The sequence below is a fragment of the Nomascus leucogenys genome, chromosome 7b, assembly GCF_006542625.1.
Source record: "Nomascus leucogenys isolate Asia chromosome 7b, Asia_NLE_v1, whole genome shotgun sequence".
Taxonomy (NCBI): Eukaryota; Metazoa; Chordata; class Mammalia; order Primates; family Hylobatidae; genus Nomascus; species Nomascus leucogenys.
The window spans coordinates 45,214,720-45,231,498 of NC_044387.1; the positions used below are offsets into that span (position 1 = coordinate 45,214,720).

Here is a 16,779-nt window from a genome sequence, read left to right on the forward strand (position 1 = left end):
GTCCTCATTAGTGATGTCTTGTAGTTTCCTCATCAGCGAATTTGTATACAGCATCCTCATTAGTGATGTTGTATATAGCGTCCTCATTAGCGATGTTGTATACAGTGACTTCATTAGTGATGTCGTATACAGCATCCTCATTATCAATGTCATGTACAGCGTCCTCATGGGGAGCTAGAAGAACACAGAGTAAAGGTCAGCGCCCTTGGTGGTGGAGACTGTGAATCATCCAGGGAGCTTGCTTGCTGTGGTGCATGGAAGTGGCTGATCACAGCATGGGCCAAGCTGATGCTGGGCCATCCTCCCAGGTGGACCTGCACTAGTGAAGCTAAGGGACAGGACTCAGAACACTTTCTGCAGTGGGAATCAGTTTCCAGGTTCAGGTATGCATTATCCGGGGAAGTGGGGAAATATAAAAAAAATAGAAATTGACAAATTCATGAAAAGCCTTCCATGAGTGCAAGTGTGATTTTTTTAACCACTTTACATTCAGTATGCATTCACACATACAAAATATTTTTACAAGAAATCAGAAATTTTAATTTTTGTCAGTTATATGTAACTTAACTGCCAACATAAAGATTCTATCTCATTTACTTTGTGGTCTCGAGAAAATCTAGCACGTAGTAAGTAGACCAAAATGTTTATTAAATGAAAACACAGAGCAGAGATGGGGGGCTGGTAGGCAGACTGGGTTGCACCTGATTACCTGGATGATAATAAACTGCACAAAACCTCGGTCAGATTAATATTGAAACTGCCTTTTGCTTGGGCTCGTTTCCCTTGTGGAAGAAGGATGACCAAGAAGATGAACAGGAAAGAAATGAGAAACAGAGGCCCTTGCTTAGTAGCTAAAGGCCACCTTCTGTAACATGCAATAGTCTACAAGTGGCCTTGAACTCTGCCGTGATTCAGTGACAGAGTTCCCTCATGTCTTCTACCCAGGTTGAAGTCCAGCAAAATTGCGACTGTCTTCTTTACAACTTGCAAGACCATGCTGCTTCTGCATTTGCCGGTTGTATGTAGGAGATTCACACTTGTTTTAAAGCAACATTTTGTTTCAGTTGGGCTGGTGGCCATACACTGCACTAGCCAGTCAATAGTGAGATGGCTCCTCATGGAGGAGGCTTGGCTTGAGGCTGAGGGTCTTTAACCCACATGCACAAGAGAGTTGCCACAAGGGGATGGAAGCCAGGCTAATAACCAAGTGCGCCACAGAGTTCCTATCTGTCCCTCCTCACCATTTTCAGCTGGCAGGATTTGAGCATTTTAGGGCTTGGGAAGATAGTATTACTAAATCTACTAAAATACATCACCCATCCTTATAGACTTCAGCCAGTTGCTGAGCAAATTAACTTCACAACTGAAGTGGGCCACACTGGCCTGCGTGGTCCCCCACTCCTCTTAGAATTTGTGAGTGTGGGGCCTACTGGAGGGTGGGAGGTGGGAGGAGGGGGAGGATCAGGAAAAATAACTGATATTAGGCTCAATATATGGGTGATGCAATAATCTGTACAACAAACTCTCATGACACACATTTACATATGTAGCAAACCTGCACATCCTGCACATGTACCCCTGAACTTAAAAGTTAAAAAAAAAAAAAAAGGATCTGTGAGCTGCCCCAAACACCTGGGGATCTCTGTGCTTTTGACACACTGATGACTATGCCGGTCCGTGGGGAGATGTGCCTATAACTGCCCTGGGTTGTGTGACCACGGAGGCCACTTTATGATGATGGGCAGTGTCCGGGACCTCTTAGGCTCGGTGCTTTAGGGCTTATACGTGAATGCTGGACTCCCTGTGTGGTGCTGAACACCCCATGACTAAGTGCATGTCAGCGTCAGCACTGGCCCACACTCCTGGGTTCGTTTTTTCACTTTTTCATTCAGGAACTCGGGAGCTGGGGCCACTCCCTTGGCCCTTCAGGTTCTCCACCTGAGCAGTGGGGATAATAAGCCAGAGCCAGGGATGGCTCTGGTGAGGGTGGAGGAGTCACTGTACAGAGAGAGTAGAGCGGGGGTGGATTTTATTGTTAGAAGTGGACAGTGGCGATTGGACTGTATAAATGGGAAATCTCTCCTGAGAAAACACACAGCCTCACCTGTACAGAAACACACACATTCACACCACACGATGCAGCCGCACACAAGACACCACCAATCCTCAAGCACCCAACTCAGCACCACCCAAAAGGGAGCGCAGCTGCTTCCTCAAAATTTGGCCATAATTTTTCCCCGGGGAATTCAGGTTTTAAAAAAACACTTCCACTATACTTACTCCTATCACAACCCCAGGATCAGGGTGGCTCTTCACATTGAAACCAGGCAAGGATGCCACACATTTCTTGGCATCCAGATTGCTTTCTTGGTGAGTAATTCCAGAATACTTACTACAGCCAAACCTCAGAGGGGCTGCCTGCACCACCTGCACTCATAAAACAAAGCTTTATGAGGGGTACGTCTTGTTGTGGATTGTTTGCACAAGGCTCTGTTTCTCTCAATGAATATTGAAAACTTGATCAGAAAGTGTAGTCAACTTCAAGGCCCCCCAAAAAAGGGTAGGATACACACTGGAAAAGACATCAGCTTCTGGATGGTGGATCTCTCAGGTCCACGTAGGTTGGCAAGTGCAAAATACTGAATCCAAGGAGAAGACATTGCTTCCAAGGACAAGGACCCCAAGGATACAGTCTACAACCTGAAGCCATCATAGCTAAATGCCATTTTGGATTACATATCAGTTGCTAAGAGTCACTTCTTCCACCCCCTCAGAAAACTGCATTTAATACCTGTAATGGACATTGTCATTTTTTCACATATAAATCAGTTGAAAAAGAAAGATGCCAAGAAAGGAACATTTCTATTTCAGAGAAAGCAAGGCAACCTTACCCTCGCGTTGACCGGCGTCTCTCCATCTCCTCTATCCTTGTGAACTAGAGACTCCTCAGAGGCTAGGAGGACACAGAGCAATGGTTAGGCATAGATGCTTTTGTTCATGAGTTATTCAGGGAGCTCTGCTTAATGTGGACAACAGGACAGTGTGTGCAGATGTGTTTCATTAAAAGCACAGCTTGAGCTCCTGCTAGAAAATCTTCCTTCATGGAAAGATAGGCAAGAATGAGGAGATAAGGAGCAAGAAATAGAGTCCCTGGCATTTTGCTGATGGCAACTTAAGGCAACGGGAATGAGTCAGTCTACAAATGGTACTGAAGCACATGTTGTAGTTTGATGAGAGTCCCACTGCTCACACTGTGAGGCTTGAAACCCAGCTAAATGGTTTTCTAAATCCTGTAAAAACAATATTAGCTTGTAGGATTTATGTCCCAAGACTACTTTTACCTCTGAGGATCCACAGTGCCTGTCACTGCAGTTACGTGTTTTAGCATTTTGCATTTGAATAAAAGCAAAGTTTAATAGACAGATTGGATTCAATTCTAGGCAAAACGGTGTATTGTATTTATTCACTAATCCTTTGTTATAATTGCTGATGGGAGAATTAGAAATACTGAAATTATATCCTTTAAAATTAATTAAAGCATAATTACTAATCACACAATATTTTTTCATCCAGACCTCCTTTTCTTTGTCATGCATGCATATTAATTGAGGATGGAGAATATCTACGCTTGTTCAGGCCAGCCAACATAGGACAGTTTACTTCAAGAGAGGAGACATGGGTTGAATGCTGGTATGTTTTAACTCTGCAGCACAAACAGTTGCAACAAGTGTGGTGAACTAATCACCAAATGGCCTTTTGCTGCCTTATTTGTCATTGTGCCTTACGTGTAGCTTGCAGGATTTGATTATGCCTATGTTTTGTGGTGATCATACTTTCAACTATTCCTAAAATACTGCTTCAGTCTTACCTGTTTGGGGTCAACTGCTGAGGATTTCATACAAATTAATGAAGTGTGTGAATCTAAAGTTCTACACAAAGGGGGAAATATTTGCAAATCATTTATCTTGTAAGAGACTAAAATTTAGAATATATTTTAAATATATTTAAGATATATTCAAAAATCTACAACAACAAACTAACTAAATAAAAGTCAGACAACTCTTTAAAAATGGGCAAAAGACTTGAACATATATTTCCCTAAAGAAGACACAGCCACAGATAGTAGCACAGGAAAAGCTGCTCAGTATCATTAGTCATTAGGGAAATGCAAATGAAAAACACAAGCAGACACCAATATACACCTACTAGGATGATTTAAAGGAAAATAAGTGTGAACAAGGATGTAAAGAAATTATAACCCTGATACATTGACAGTAGAAATGGATAAAGTTGCAGCCACTGTGCAAAACAGTCTGCAGTGACTCAGAAGGTTAAATATAGAACTTCCGTTGGACCCAGGAACTCTACTCTTAGGTACCCCAAAGAATAGAGAACAGAAATCAAAGAGATATTTGTATACTAATGTTCATAGCATCACTTTTCACAGGAGCCAAAAGGTGGAAATAATCCAGCCATCAATGAACAAATGAATGTAATAAAAGCAAGGTGATCTACATGCAATACTACATCATCCATCTGTAAAAAACGAACATAATTTTGATAGATGATACAACATGGGTGGACACTGAGAACATTAAGCTTAGTGAAATAAGCCAGACACAAAAGGAATATATTGTATAATTGTACTTATATGAAGTGCCTAGAATAGTCAAATTCATACAAGAGAAAGTGGGATAGGAATCACCATGGGCTGGAAATAGGGGCAAGACGCTATATTCCTTATTGTGGACAAGATTTTGTAAGAAATCATCAAAATTGTGGGTGTAGATAGTGGTGTTTTTTATGCAACACTGTGAATATATTGAATGCCACTGAGTGCACACTTTGGTTAAAAGGTTCAAATGATAAATATTGTGGTATATCTATTTCCCCACAATAGAAAACATGCACAGCCAAGCCCAGATGCCAGTCTTGTTAGCTGCCTTCCTTTACCTTCAAGAGTCGGCTGAAGCTTGTCCAATCTTTCAAGGTTGCTGAAGACTGTATGATGGAAGTCGTCTGCATTGGGAAAGAAATTAATGGAGAGAGGAGAAAACTTGAGAATCCACACTACTCACTCTGCAGGGCCAAGAACTCTGTCTCCCGTGCATTGCTGATCCATCTCAATATTTCCTGTGACCACCTCCCTTTTCAACTGAAGACTTTGCACCTGAGGTGTGCCACTGTGCCCGGCCCCTTTATTATTTCTTATTGGTCAGGTCTAGTGGTAATAAACTCCTTCAGCTTTTATTTATCTGGGAATGTCTTAATTTCTCCTTCACTTTTGAAGGACAGTTTTGTCAAATATAGTATTCTCAGTTGGCAGGCTTTACTCTTTCAGTGCTTTCAATGTATCATCCCACCACTTTCTGGCCTGCAGGGTTTCTGCTGAAATATCCACTGATAATCTTCTAGAGGCTCCCTTGCACATGAGAAGTCACTTTTCTCTTGCTGCTTTCAAGATTCTCTCTATATTTACTACCACTAAATTCTACACTTAAAAATGGTATAATCTGTTATGTATATTTTGCCACAATAAAAAAATTGGAAAGAGGTACCATAGAAGAGTATATTACATGCACCACAGGCTGGAAAACATTTTCAGAGATTAGGCTATTCTCCGGAACTCACATATCTAGTTCCAGTAAACACTGATTGATTTAAACAAATATCAATGAACAAAGTATTACATGCACCACATGCAGCTAAACAGTGTTTCACTGAGATAACACTAGTACCTAGACCTGATAAACTATCTAAACAGGCATCACTGAAAACTATACTACAGAAAACACAGAATGCTAACCACAGTATTTCCAAGAGTCTACGCTACACCTAGGCAATCTTGCACCTATCTCTGTTAAACACAGGGTTTGAACTTGGAACAACAAAGAATGTAGTACCTGCACCACATACTTCTTAAAACAGGGTTTTGGCTGGGTGTGGTGGCTCACGCCTATAATTCCAGCACTTTGGGAGGCTGAAGCAGGCAGATCACCTGAGGTCAGGAGCTCGAGACTAGCCTGGCCAACATGGTGAAACCCCGTCTCTACTAAAAATACAAAAATTAGCTGGGTGTGGTGGCAGACGCCTGTAATCCCAGCTACTCAGGAGGCTGAAGCAGGAGAATTGCTTGAACCTGGGAGGCAGAGGTTGCAGTGATCCGAGACCACACCACTGCACTCCAGCCTGGGTGACAAGAGCAAAACTCCATCTCAAAAACAAACAAACAAAAAAAAAAAAAAAAAAAAACCTTTCATAGGGAAAACACTATGCTAAGTCACTCACAAACCTATTTCTAATAAACACAGATAGTGAACATGCATTAAAGAAGGCTATCTTAGATGAACCACACCCTGCTAAACACATCGATTCTCAAAGATAATGCGAGGCTGGCTCACTCACTCATGGTAGACCTGTTAAACTTAACATTTAAATATGTATCACAGAAGATGGTAGTACCTGAACCTCATGCTTCTAATGCAATGCTTCACCGAGGTAGCATTATTCTCAATCACTCATGCATCTGCCTCACTTCAATACGGAGCAAATATGTATCAGTGAACAATGTGCCACATGCGCTATACATGGCCAAACACAGTGGCTCATGCAGTTAACACAAGGTGTGGTCATTCACTGACAGAACGGGAATGAGGAATGTGTCCCACTCTCTCAGCTGTTGTATTATATCATGCAAGGTGCAGTGACTAAGTTCATTCAAGAACCCAGCTCTCTTAAACACAGAAATTAAACACATAGATGGGACACAGCACACAGTGTGATTTGTGTCTGCATCTCCCTCATGCATGTTGTATATTTCATACAATGTAGGTACAAAATGTGACTTTGGTCTTCACCCCCATCGGCTATCATCTATCACAGGTTACATAGTGACATAATACAACTCAGTTCTGCATCCCCCTCTGCTATCATATGGTATCATGTGTGACAGTGTGACCCGAGGTAATGACTATCCCCTCTCCCCTGCTGTATGGTGTCATAAGTGACATTTGTGACTCACATACACTGTGAATCAGGCCTACAACCCTTCTGTCAGTTGTTGTATGATACTGTATGTGCCATAGTGACATAATGCAACTGAGGTCTGGGCTCCTTGATGTCATATAATATCATAAGTGACATGGTGTGAACAGGGCTGCCTCTCCCTCTTGGGTTATCACTGGCTATCATATAGGACATAGTGATACAAAGTGACAAGTGTGTGTCCCCCTCAAGTGTTATATATCACATGACATAGAGTAAGGTGAGCCTGAGTCCCTCTCTTGGCTGCCTTAGATTATTTTATTTTTTTGAGATAGTCTCACTCTGACCCCAAGGCTGGAGTGCAGTGGTGCAATCTCAGCTCACTGCAACCTCTGCCTCCTGGGTTCAAGCAATTCTCCTGCCTCAGGCTCCTGAGTAGCGGGGACCACAGGCATGCACCACCTCACCCAGTTAATTTTGTATTTTTAGTTACACAGTGACAAATGTGACTGAGGTCTGCCTGCGCTCTCAGCTGATGCTGGCACCTTTATTGCCTAGGCGTTAAATGCTTCTCAGGTCTGCATCCTATCTCCCGTCACACACTCTCATATACTACGTAGGATGAGGACACAGCTGACATACTTAGTCACTGCACCTTGTATGATATAATACAACAGCTGAGAGTGGGACACATTCCTCATTCCCATTCTGTCAGTGTAACATAGCATATAGCAGCTGAGAATGGGGTACATCCCTGACTCACATGATGTCACAATGTCACATACGATATCATAAGTCATCCAGTGGGCCAGGCACAGTGGCTCACACCTATAATCCCCACACTTTGGGAGTCAGAGGTGGGTAGATCGCTTGAGCTCAGGAGTTCAAGACCAGCCTGGGCAACATGGTGAAACCCTGTTTCCACTAAAAATACAAAAATTAGCCAGGGGTGGTGGTGTGTGTCTGCATTCCCAGCTACTCAGGAGGCTGAGGTGGGAGGATGGCTTGAGCTGAGGAAGCAGAGGCTGTAGTGAGCCGAGATTGTGCTACTGCACTCCAGCCTGGGCAACAAAGCTAGACCCTGCCTCAAAAATAAAAAATTAAAATAAGTCATCCAGTGATACAATGTGACTCACATCTGCAGGCCATCTCTTGGCTGCCATATGGTATTGTCAACCTGAAATAACAAGTTTCAGGAAATATGGTTAAATGTAGAGTTTATTTGAGCACAAACCTTGACGGCAGCCACCCAGGAACACAGATTCCAAAGAATGGAATTCAGTGCTCCAAAGTGGAGAAGTTTTGGGGCTCGTTTACATAAATAAGGTTTGGGAAGCTTAGCAGGGTTTCAACATATTCCCTCAAGGCTAGCATGCAGTTACAGTAATCCGATTAGTCAAGGCAGTATTCCTTCTGAGAAAGGCATATTTAACATTCCACAATGAAGATGTAAAAGGCATGGGGTCTTTGGTACCATCTCGTCTGAGTTAGGTACAGGACAATAAAGGACACAGTTAATCTATGACAAAGATCAGTGACTAGAAGGGGAGGCCTGGTTTCTGGTTTCTCCTGGTCATTTACAGAACATGAACAATGAGGAAGAGAGAATTTATGATCTAAGAAGCTGAAGTTGCAACTACCCGCTTACGTGGCTCAGATCAGTCACATCTCTCTCAAGGCTCAAAGTGTCTGGGGGGGTCCCAGCAGCTTTTACATTTTATCTACTTTCACAATAGCATATGTTATAAAGCAGCATAATGTGTCTCAGGTCTGTGTCCCTAGTTTTGGCTATCTGTGATGCCACATATCACATAGTGTCATAATTGAGTCCGGCTCCTGTGTGTGATTTGTTAGTCCTGACCACAGGCAATAACAAAGGCTTTACTCGGCAGGGCTGACGGGAGAAAACCCCCTCCCAGACCAGGCTTGGTGCACAGCCAGTGCACGGCAGGCCCAGGCCGAGCACAAAGGCCACACGCACGGCCTGTTGGATGGTTTCTAGGCTTGTTGGCTGAATTGCGACGCAAAAGTGGCTGCCTTTTAAAAGATCTTATGTAATGCGCTGAGCAAGGTCTCTGGGTGAGGCGTGAGCTGCCGCCAATACTTGAGCAAGCAAATCAGAATTGGAGTATCGGTGCCTCCTCTTCGTTCACTGGAGGTTTCTCTCTAGTGAGCTCAGAGATTGTTCATCAACCCCCATGGTCCTGTGATGGTTGATTTTGTGTTGACCATCGTGGCTGGGCCACAGCGTGCCCAGATTGCACACTGTTCCACATGTGTCCATGAGGGCATTTCCAGGTGCATTTAGCATGTGAGCCAGTGGGTAAAGCAGACCGCCCTCTCCAGTGTGACAGGCATCACCCAATCCACTGAGGGCCTGAGTGGAACAAAGGCTGGGGAAGGAGAATTCACTTCCCTTTTCCCTCCCTCACTACTGGAGCTGGACACCTCATCTCATCTCATTTTCTCCTGCCCTCAGACTGGCATTTCCACATCCACTCCCCTGGTTCTCAGGCCTGGGGAGCGAAGAGTGAAGGTGTTGGATGGACAGACACCAGTCAGAGCAGCACAGGCCTCAGGAGGGCTCTAGGGCCTCCAGGCCTCTGATCCTATCCGGCAAACACCAAGGGAGACGGGGATCTTTATTTTTATTTACTTTTTTTTTGATGGAGTTTCACTCTTGTCATCCAGGCTGGAGTTCAATGGCACGATCTCGGCTCACTGCAACCTCTGCCTCCTGGGTTCAAGCGATTCTCCTGCCTCAGTCTCCCAAGTAGCTGGGATTACAGGCACCCGCCACCACGCCTGGCTAATTTTTGTATTTTTAGTAGAGACAGGGCTTCACCATGTTGGCCAGGCTGGTCTCAAACTCCTAACCTCAGTGGATCCACCCGCCTTGGCCTCCCAAAGTGTTGGGATTACAGGCGTGAGCCACCGCGCCTGGCTGAGATGGGGATCTTTAAATGCGTGGTCCTTCTGTGACCTGGGAGGGAGAGAACCTCCATTGTGGGCAGATGACTGATCTCTTTGGGAATACCCTGGTGTCACAGCCAGGCCCACAGGGTCCTCCAGCCTAGTCTGGAGTTTCCACTGTGGTCCTTTTCTCTGCCTTACAAGAAGGGCATTTACCTTGGCCTGGGTCTACTCTTCCACACCAGGAGCTTGTTGCCAGGAACTGAAGAGTTTCCCAAAGGCTGACTGTGGGGCCAAGAGAAGATTGCGTGTTCCCCAACAGCCTGGAGGTGCTGATGGAACAAGCTCATCAATCTGACCCTCACGACTGTGATGGGTTCAATTTTGTCTTCCTTCCAATTCATATGTTGAAGTCCTGACCTCCAGTTATCTCAGGAGGTGACTGTATTTGGAGATAGGCCATTTACAGAAGTAATTAAGTTAAATGACCTCATGGTCATTGGGGCGAACCCTAATCCCACTCTATAACTGGTGTCTGTATCAGAAGAAATTTGGAAACAGACTGTTAAATCAAGTTTAGTCTAAAACTACCTCCTTACATATTTTAAGTTCAGCCTAAAGGTTTCTCTGCACATTGTAAACTATAACCTAAATGGAACCGTAAACAGACTCTAGCCTACCTTTGTGCCAATCACTGAGTTTTGGCCAATTAAATGTGGCCAACTGTTCAAACTGTTGAAATAAGGCAAACGCCGAGCCGTAACCAAGCCGGTTGTTTCTGTCCCTCGCTTCTGTTTTCTGTAGGTCACTCTCCTTTTTCTGTGCATAAATCTTTCACTACGTGCCTGCACTGGAGTCTCTGAGCCTACTCTGGCTTGGGAGGCTGCCAACTCACAAATTGTTCTTTGCTCAAACTCTTCTAAATGTAATTTGGCTGAAATTTTTCTTTTAACAAGACACACAGAGGGAAGACATTGTGAAGACACAGGGAGACGTCAGCCATCAACAAGCTAAGGAGAGTCCTAGAACAGATCCTTCCCTTACAGCCTTCAGAAGGCACTGTGAGCCCAGAAGTATGAGACAGATCTCAAACCAGTTAGAAAGTCCATTTTGCCAAGGTTAAGGATACACCTATGACACAGCCTCAGGAGGTCCTGATGACACATGGCCAACATGGTCAGGGTACAGCTTGCTTTTATACTTTTTAGGGGAGAAATGAGACATCAAGTAGTACAGATCAGATTTACAATCGGCTTGGTCTGGAAGGGCGGAGCAACTCAAAGCAGGGGACTTTGGGGTCATATGTAGATTTAAAGGTTTTCTGATTGGCAATTGGTTGAAAGAGTTAAGTTATTATCTAAAGACATGGAATCAATAGAAAGGAATGTCTGGGTTACGATGATAAAGGATTATGGAGAGCAAAGTTTTATGCAGATGAAGCCTCCAGGTAGCAGGCTTCAGAGAGAGTAGATTATAAATGTTTCTGATCAGACTTAAGGTCTATATTGATGTTAATGCTGGTCAGCTTTTCCTTAATTCCAAAAGGGAGGAGACATGTCCAACCTCTGCTTCTCGTCACTGCCTGAACTAGCTTTTCAGGCTAACTCTGGAATGCCCTTGGCCAAGAGAAGGGGTCTTAGAATTTTATTTTTGGTTTACAGAACCAACCCTACCAACAACTTGATCTCAGCCCTCTGGCCATGAGAACTGTAAGAAAACACATTCCTGTTGTTGGCCTCCGTCTGTGGTCCTTTGTTATGGCAGCCCACAGACACACACACACAGTGACATCTCATCATCTGGGCAGGCCTGTTTTCCATTCTAAACCCAGGCTGGGGTTACAGTGGCCTGGGAAGATACAGCTGTCCCTCATATTGTCCATGGCGCTAAGCAGATGAGGAAACAAATCTGGGCAGGCCAGGGTTCCCTTGTGGAGTGAAGACCCTTTGCACAAGTCCCGGTGGGTCTTTGCAAGTTTTTCCTCATGCTCACATCACTGGCACAGTGGTCATGGCCTGGCCGGCTTGGGACATGGGGGTGGCCATTGGGCACTTGAGTGACATTCACTCCTCATCCTGCATGTGCCAGAGGACCAGCCCCCTGGAGGCTCACTGGGCTTTTGCCCAAGCCCGTCAGCAACATTCCTTCTCTCATTGGCTCTAGGTGCAGACCGCAGAACGTGCATGTATTACTGACTGCCCATGGGGTCTAAGGAGAATTCTAGCCATGTTCACACCCCCCAGTCAGAAGGAAGCAATCTCACTTTCCCAGTGGCGCAGAGGACGAGCAGCAACTGTGGACTGCTTTCCTGAGCTTTTTGGGTCTTCTCTGCATTATCTCTAACTAGCCATCAGTGTGACTCATTGGGGGTGTCTGGCACAACAAAGATCCCTTGGCCCCTCATCACCAAACACTTCAGCAACCAGGCCATGCCACCACCAGGGCTCTGCTTCCGACCTAGCTGGTTGGCCTGCAGGGTCTCACCTGTCGTTTTTCCAAAGAGCACTATAACTGGGTCAATCTCCAGGAGAGGAGATGAAAGGTCCAACAGCATGGATCTCTCTGGAGCATGCAGGGCAAAGCCCCGTGGCACGTGGCCTCTTTTCTGCAAAACAAACACACCTGCTTTTGCAGGAGTTGCAGCTTTGGCATGAGGAACCTCAAGTTCTTTACTTTGTAATAGACAGAGAAGGCCGGGCATGGTGGTGTGCGCCTGTAATCCCAGCTACTCAGGAGGCTGAGGCAGGAGAATCACTTGAACCCGGAAGCAGAGGTTGCAGTGAAACGAGGTTGCGCCACCGCACTCCAGCCTGGGCAACAGAGAGAGCCTCCATCTCAAATCAAAAACAAACAAAAAAAAAGACAAGAAAAAAAAAAAGACAGAGGTTGCTCTCTGACTGCCTGAGGGATTCAGGGCTGAGTCCACCAACATTGTTTCATGAAACTCTACTCGGCTGGCCAGTGGAGGCGTCATGTATACAGTCAGCACTCCACACATCCTCACTTCCTGAGCATCTACAGTGCAAACCAACACACCCATCACACTCACACAACAGCACATGCCGCACGTCAACCCGAGCTTCTCTCACAGGTTGCTTTCATCTCTTTTTCTCTCTTCACTGCAAGTTTTTTGCCCAAATTCAATTAGACACTTTTTTTTACAGAAACAGAAAGCAGAGTTTTAACTAGGCACCACTATAGCAGTGGCTGTTGACCGTCGTCTCCTGGCTGGAACCAGGGAATCCTGTGGGTGAGGGAGAAGCAACGCAGCAGCAGGCATGCCTTCTCGAGCCCTGGCTGACTCACTCTGGGGTGGATGGATGGATGGATGAATGGATTTATTTACTTATTATTTGGTTCTCATTCTGTCGCCCAGGCTGGAGTGCAGTGGTGTGATCTCGGCTCACTGAAGCCTGGACCTCCTGGGCTCAAGTGATCCCACCTCAGCCTCCCAAGTAGCTGGGACTTCAGGCACATGCCATTACGCCAGCTAATTTTTTGAATTTTTTGTAGAGACAGGCTCTTGCCCTTTTGCCCAGGCTGGTCTTGAACTCCTGGCCTCAAGCCATCTGCCCACCTTGGCCTCCCAAAGTGCTGGGATTACAGGTGTGAGTCACCGCACTCAGCCCACTCGGTTGTGAGTGGCCATTTGCTTTGACTCAGCAAACACTTCTGATGGTAACAAAGCACCAACTGGGTGGCTGGTTTCAATCCTACTTTTGCCACCCAACACCGCAACATTTTATCAACCTGGAGCAAATGCTCTCGGGTCCTGAGGAGCTGGCCACACAGCCCATTTTGCTGGTGAGACAGTGGGAGGTCCCGCCCTCCTCCCATCCCACACCACTTAGGCAAGAGCTGTGCCCAGGAAATGTCATCCGTAACTGGTCCACACAGACCCTGTCTTCTTAAAGGGTGCTGTGCCTCCACCAGACCCCATGGGCAATACGTTGTCAAGCACACGCAAGACACGCCAAGGCCAAGGGCTGACTGATTTGACAGTAAAGACACAATGAGCCCCTCTCATTCAGAGCTTATTACTCAGAGTGAAAATAAGAGAAACCTGAGGTGGCAGCTCCCTGCCGTCCTGGTGCCACACGCTAAAAAGGACAGCACCGAAACAAAAGGGGTCAGAAAGCATGCGTTGCGGGACACCCACTGTGGAGGAGCCCCTTGAGACTGCAGCTGGGCGGCGTCCTCATCTGCAGCTCTGTTGTGAGGGCCGGGGGCAGGGAGCCTCACCCTCACCAGGGCCAGTGAGGCAGGCAGTGAGGAACAGTCTCGGGAGACAGAGGGAGTGAGGGGTGGCCTGGGTGCGGCCTGATGTTCTGGGAGGAGCAGGCTTAGGTCAGCTGCTGTGTGCACCTCTGCGTGGCCTATGGGGATCCTGCAATGGCTCAAGGCCCACGGCAGAGCTGTTTCTCCGCCCACACAATGGACACACAACCTGACACACGAAAATTCACAGAGAAACACAGAAAGGCACATGTGACACTCAAAGACACACACAAAAGCCACGCAGCAAAGCCTTTTGCCACACATGCACACACACACATACACACAGGCTCCCATCCCTTCAAACCACAGACTTGGTGTTTGCCCAGACACACCTGTGTCAGAAATAGGGGACCTGCAGCTCCCCAACACACACCAGTCACTCCACATTAACCCAAGGTGTCACCAGCCAGCCTGGAGGACTTGGGAGGCTAAGTGGAGGTGGACAGTGGCCACAGAGCAAAGGCCTTCGGTGGATACCACCTGATGTAAAGAGCCATGGGGCCCAATGCGTGCACACACACAGGACACGCATGTCTGCGCACCAGCTCCCCCATTCCTACACACACATCACCCATCCCTAGGGTTCTGGGGGATGAGACCCCTCCCTGAAGACCCACAGGAGTCCTCACGCCTGAGTGACCCACTGCTCATGTCCATGCAAAAGAAAAGGAACTTTTTATCTGAGGAATGCGAGCCCCCTTTAATTATCTGGTCCAGAGAGGCACTGGAATGAAACAGCAGTCACATGTCACTCCCACTTGAGCTAAAGACCTCTTGAAGCCAATTGCTCTGTGGGTTCCAGACTGACGCCAAGTAGACATAAAAACCAGCCGCTGGACACCATAACTCTTACCCTGTAGTCTAACACTGTATAGCCAGTCACGAAGGTTCTATCTGGAAAGCAGTCAGAATTCCTGCTGACTTCGTATCGGCCCACTCCTTGTCCCCTTCCATCTTTAAAAACTTGCTTGTAATAAGGCTGAATGAAGCACTCCCAGGGCAACTTGGTGTGTCCTGGGCAGCTCTCTCAGCCTTGGCCCAGACAAACTATATGAACTGTGGTTCAGTTTGTTTCTTTAGGTTGACATCCACATTAGCGGAGCAGTGTTGCTGGGCTGGGGAAGCTGGTTCAGCTCAGACGTTGCACCAAGGGTTGGAGAAGGGGCCTTCCTGCATCAGCACCGGGACAAGGCAGAGGAGCAGGTGTCCAAACCCAGGCCTGGCCTGCTCCTGCTGTGGCTCACAGCCCCCACCCCACCTGGCAGACCCCGGAGCTGGCGACAGTGTTGCCCAGCTGGCCACAGCACGTATCATTGTCACGTGGGGCTGCCCTATATCGCCCCCAGTCTTCACACAGACACCCTTCATGGACTAGGGGACTGAGGGCAGGGACACTGGTGAAACAGGCAGGCGTCTTCACCCAGCTGCTCATCCCACTCACGACCTCCGGGGGAGGTGACAGTGACCAAGCCCAGCCCCAGCTGGCTCCTGGTCACTCGCTGCAGGCTTAGCTCCCACAATCTTGAGTCCCACCTCCAGCTCCTGCCATTCCGAGGGAACTGGAGGCCAGGGTGCCCGGCGCATGACCAGCTCTGGGTTGTGGACAGCCCTCCACAGCAGTGGCCTGAGCCCTTGTTGTCATTACTCACTTTATTCGCTCCTGGTTTCTGTCTGGAAGGAATCACAAAGACATGGCGTGCAGGGGAGCCAATCCTGCCAGGCACTGAGGAAACAGATCCTGGAGAAAACCAGAGACTTTGCTGGCACTTCAGGGGGACCCCAGTTGGCTCAACGCCCCCTCTCCCCCGTAGCCAACTGCTAATCAATGTTCTCTCTGGAAACCAGTCATAATTCCTAACCTGGTCAAAGCAGGGTCATCTCACACAGCCCAGCCACCCCGCAGGCAGCTAGAGTGCCTGGTGAAATGCAAGTCTGATCGTGTCTGTGTCCCCAAGCCCTTCCGTGCCCCCTGCTGCTCTTTGGACAAGCCCCCAGCAGCCTCTGTAATGCACAGCCCCCGCCCTTGTCTCCTGTGCTGGCTTCCGCCGCCTGGCCACACCGGTCCTCTCGCCCATCCACCTGACCCAACTCTGGCAGGGCCTCTGCAGGAGCCATTCATTCCTCCACCCGAACCCCTCCTATTAAAGCCTGTTCTTAGCCCGTTCAGCCTCAGCCACCAGAAGCTCCCCAGCCCCGGCCCAGCAGCTGGCCTGGGGAGCGGGGAGAGCGCAGTCTGGGCTCGCGGTTCGGGCTGGGGGCCGGGCACCCCGGGGCGACCCCGGCAGGCCCAGATGGGGACTCCGGCGCCAACTGTCCTGGCCCAGAGGCTCTAGGGTGGTCTTGTCTGTCTCACCCCGGGGGCAGAGAGGACGCAGACAGACCCCAGCGCCACTGCTCGGCCGCGGATGGTGCCTTAGACCCAGGTCCTGTGGGCTCTGTCCCGAGATCCCTCCCTCTGGGAAGGCCGGTGACCGGGACAGTCCACCTCGCAGGCGCGCCAGCGCGGAGCCCGGACCTCAGCCCGCAATGACTCAACAAGGGCCGGTGGGATTCTCCATGGTCCTGCGATATCCAGGCGACGGAGTCTCGCCTCTAAGGTGGCCC

At 47.7% G+C, this 16,779-nt stretch overlaps 1 protein-coding gene across 2 annotated transcripts; it reads right to left on the reverse strand.

Annotated features, from left to right (window-relative positions):
* Positions 1–1,779: 1,779 nt before the first annotated feature.
* LOC101176022 lies at positions 1,780–16,283 on the reverse strand. 2 transcript variants are annotated; one of them, XR_004030948.1, is made up of 5 exons: positions 15,029–16,283; positions 12,382–12,502; positions 4,954–5,019; positions 2,892–2,935; positions 2,398–2,427 (listed from the first exon to the last, which is right to left on the reverse strand). XR_004030948.1 is itself a non-coding variant. In XM_030815793.1 (4 exons), the coding sequence occupies exons 1-4, from the start codon at positions 12,596–12,598 to the stop codon at positions 2,254–2,256; spliced, it is 519 nt and encodes a 172-aa protein (XP_030671653.1). In that variant the 5' UTR covers positions 12,599–12,638; the 3' UTR covers positions 1,780–2,253. The 2 variants fall into 2 exon arrangements, 1 of the variants encoding a protein (XP_030671653.1); XM_030815793.1 differs by lacking the exon at positions 15,029–16,283 and having other exon boundaries at positions 1,780–2,427; positions 2,892–2,953; positions 12,382–12,638.
* Positions 16,284–16,779: the final 496 nt, after the last annotated feature.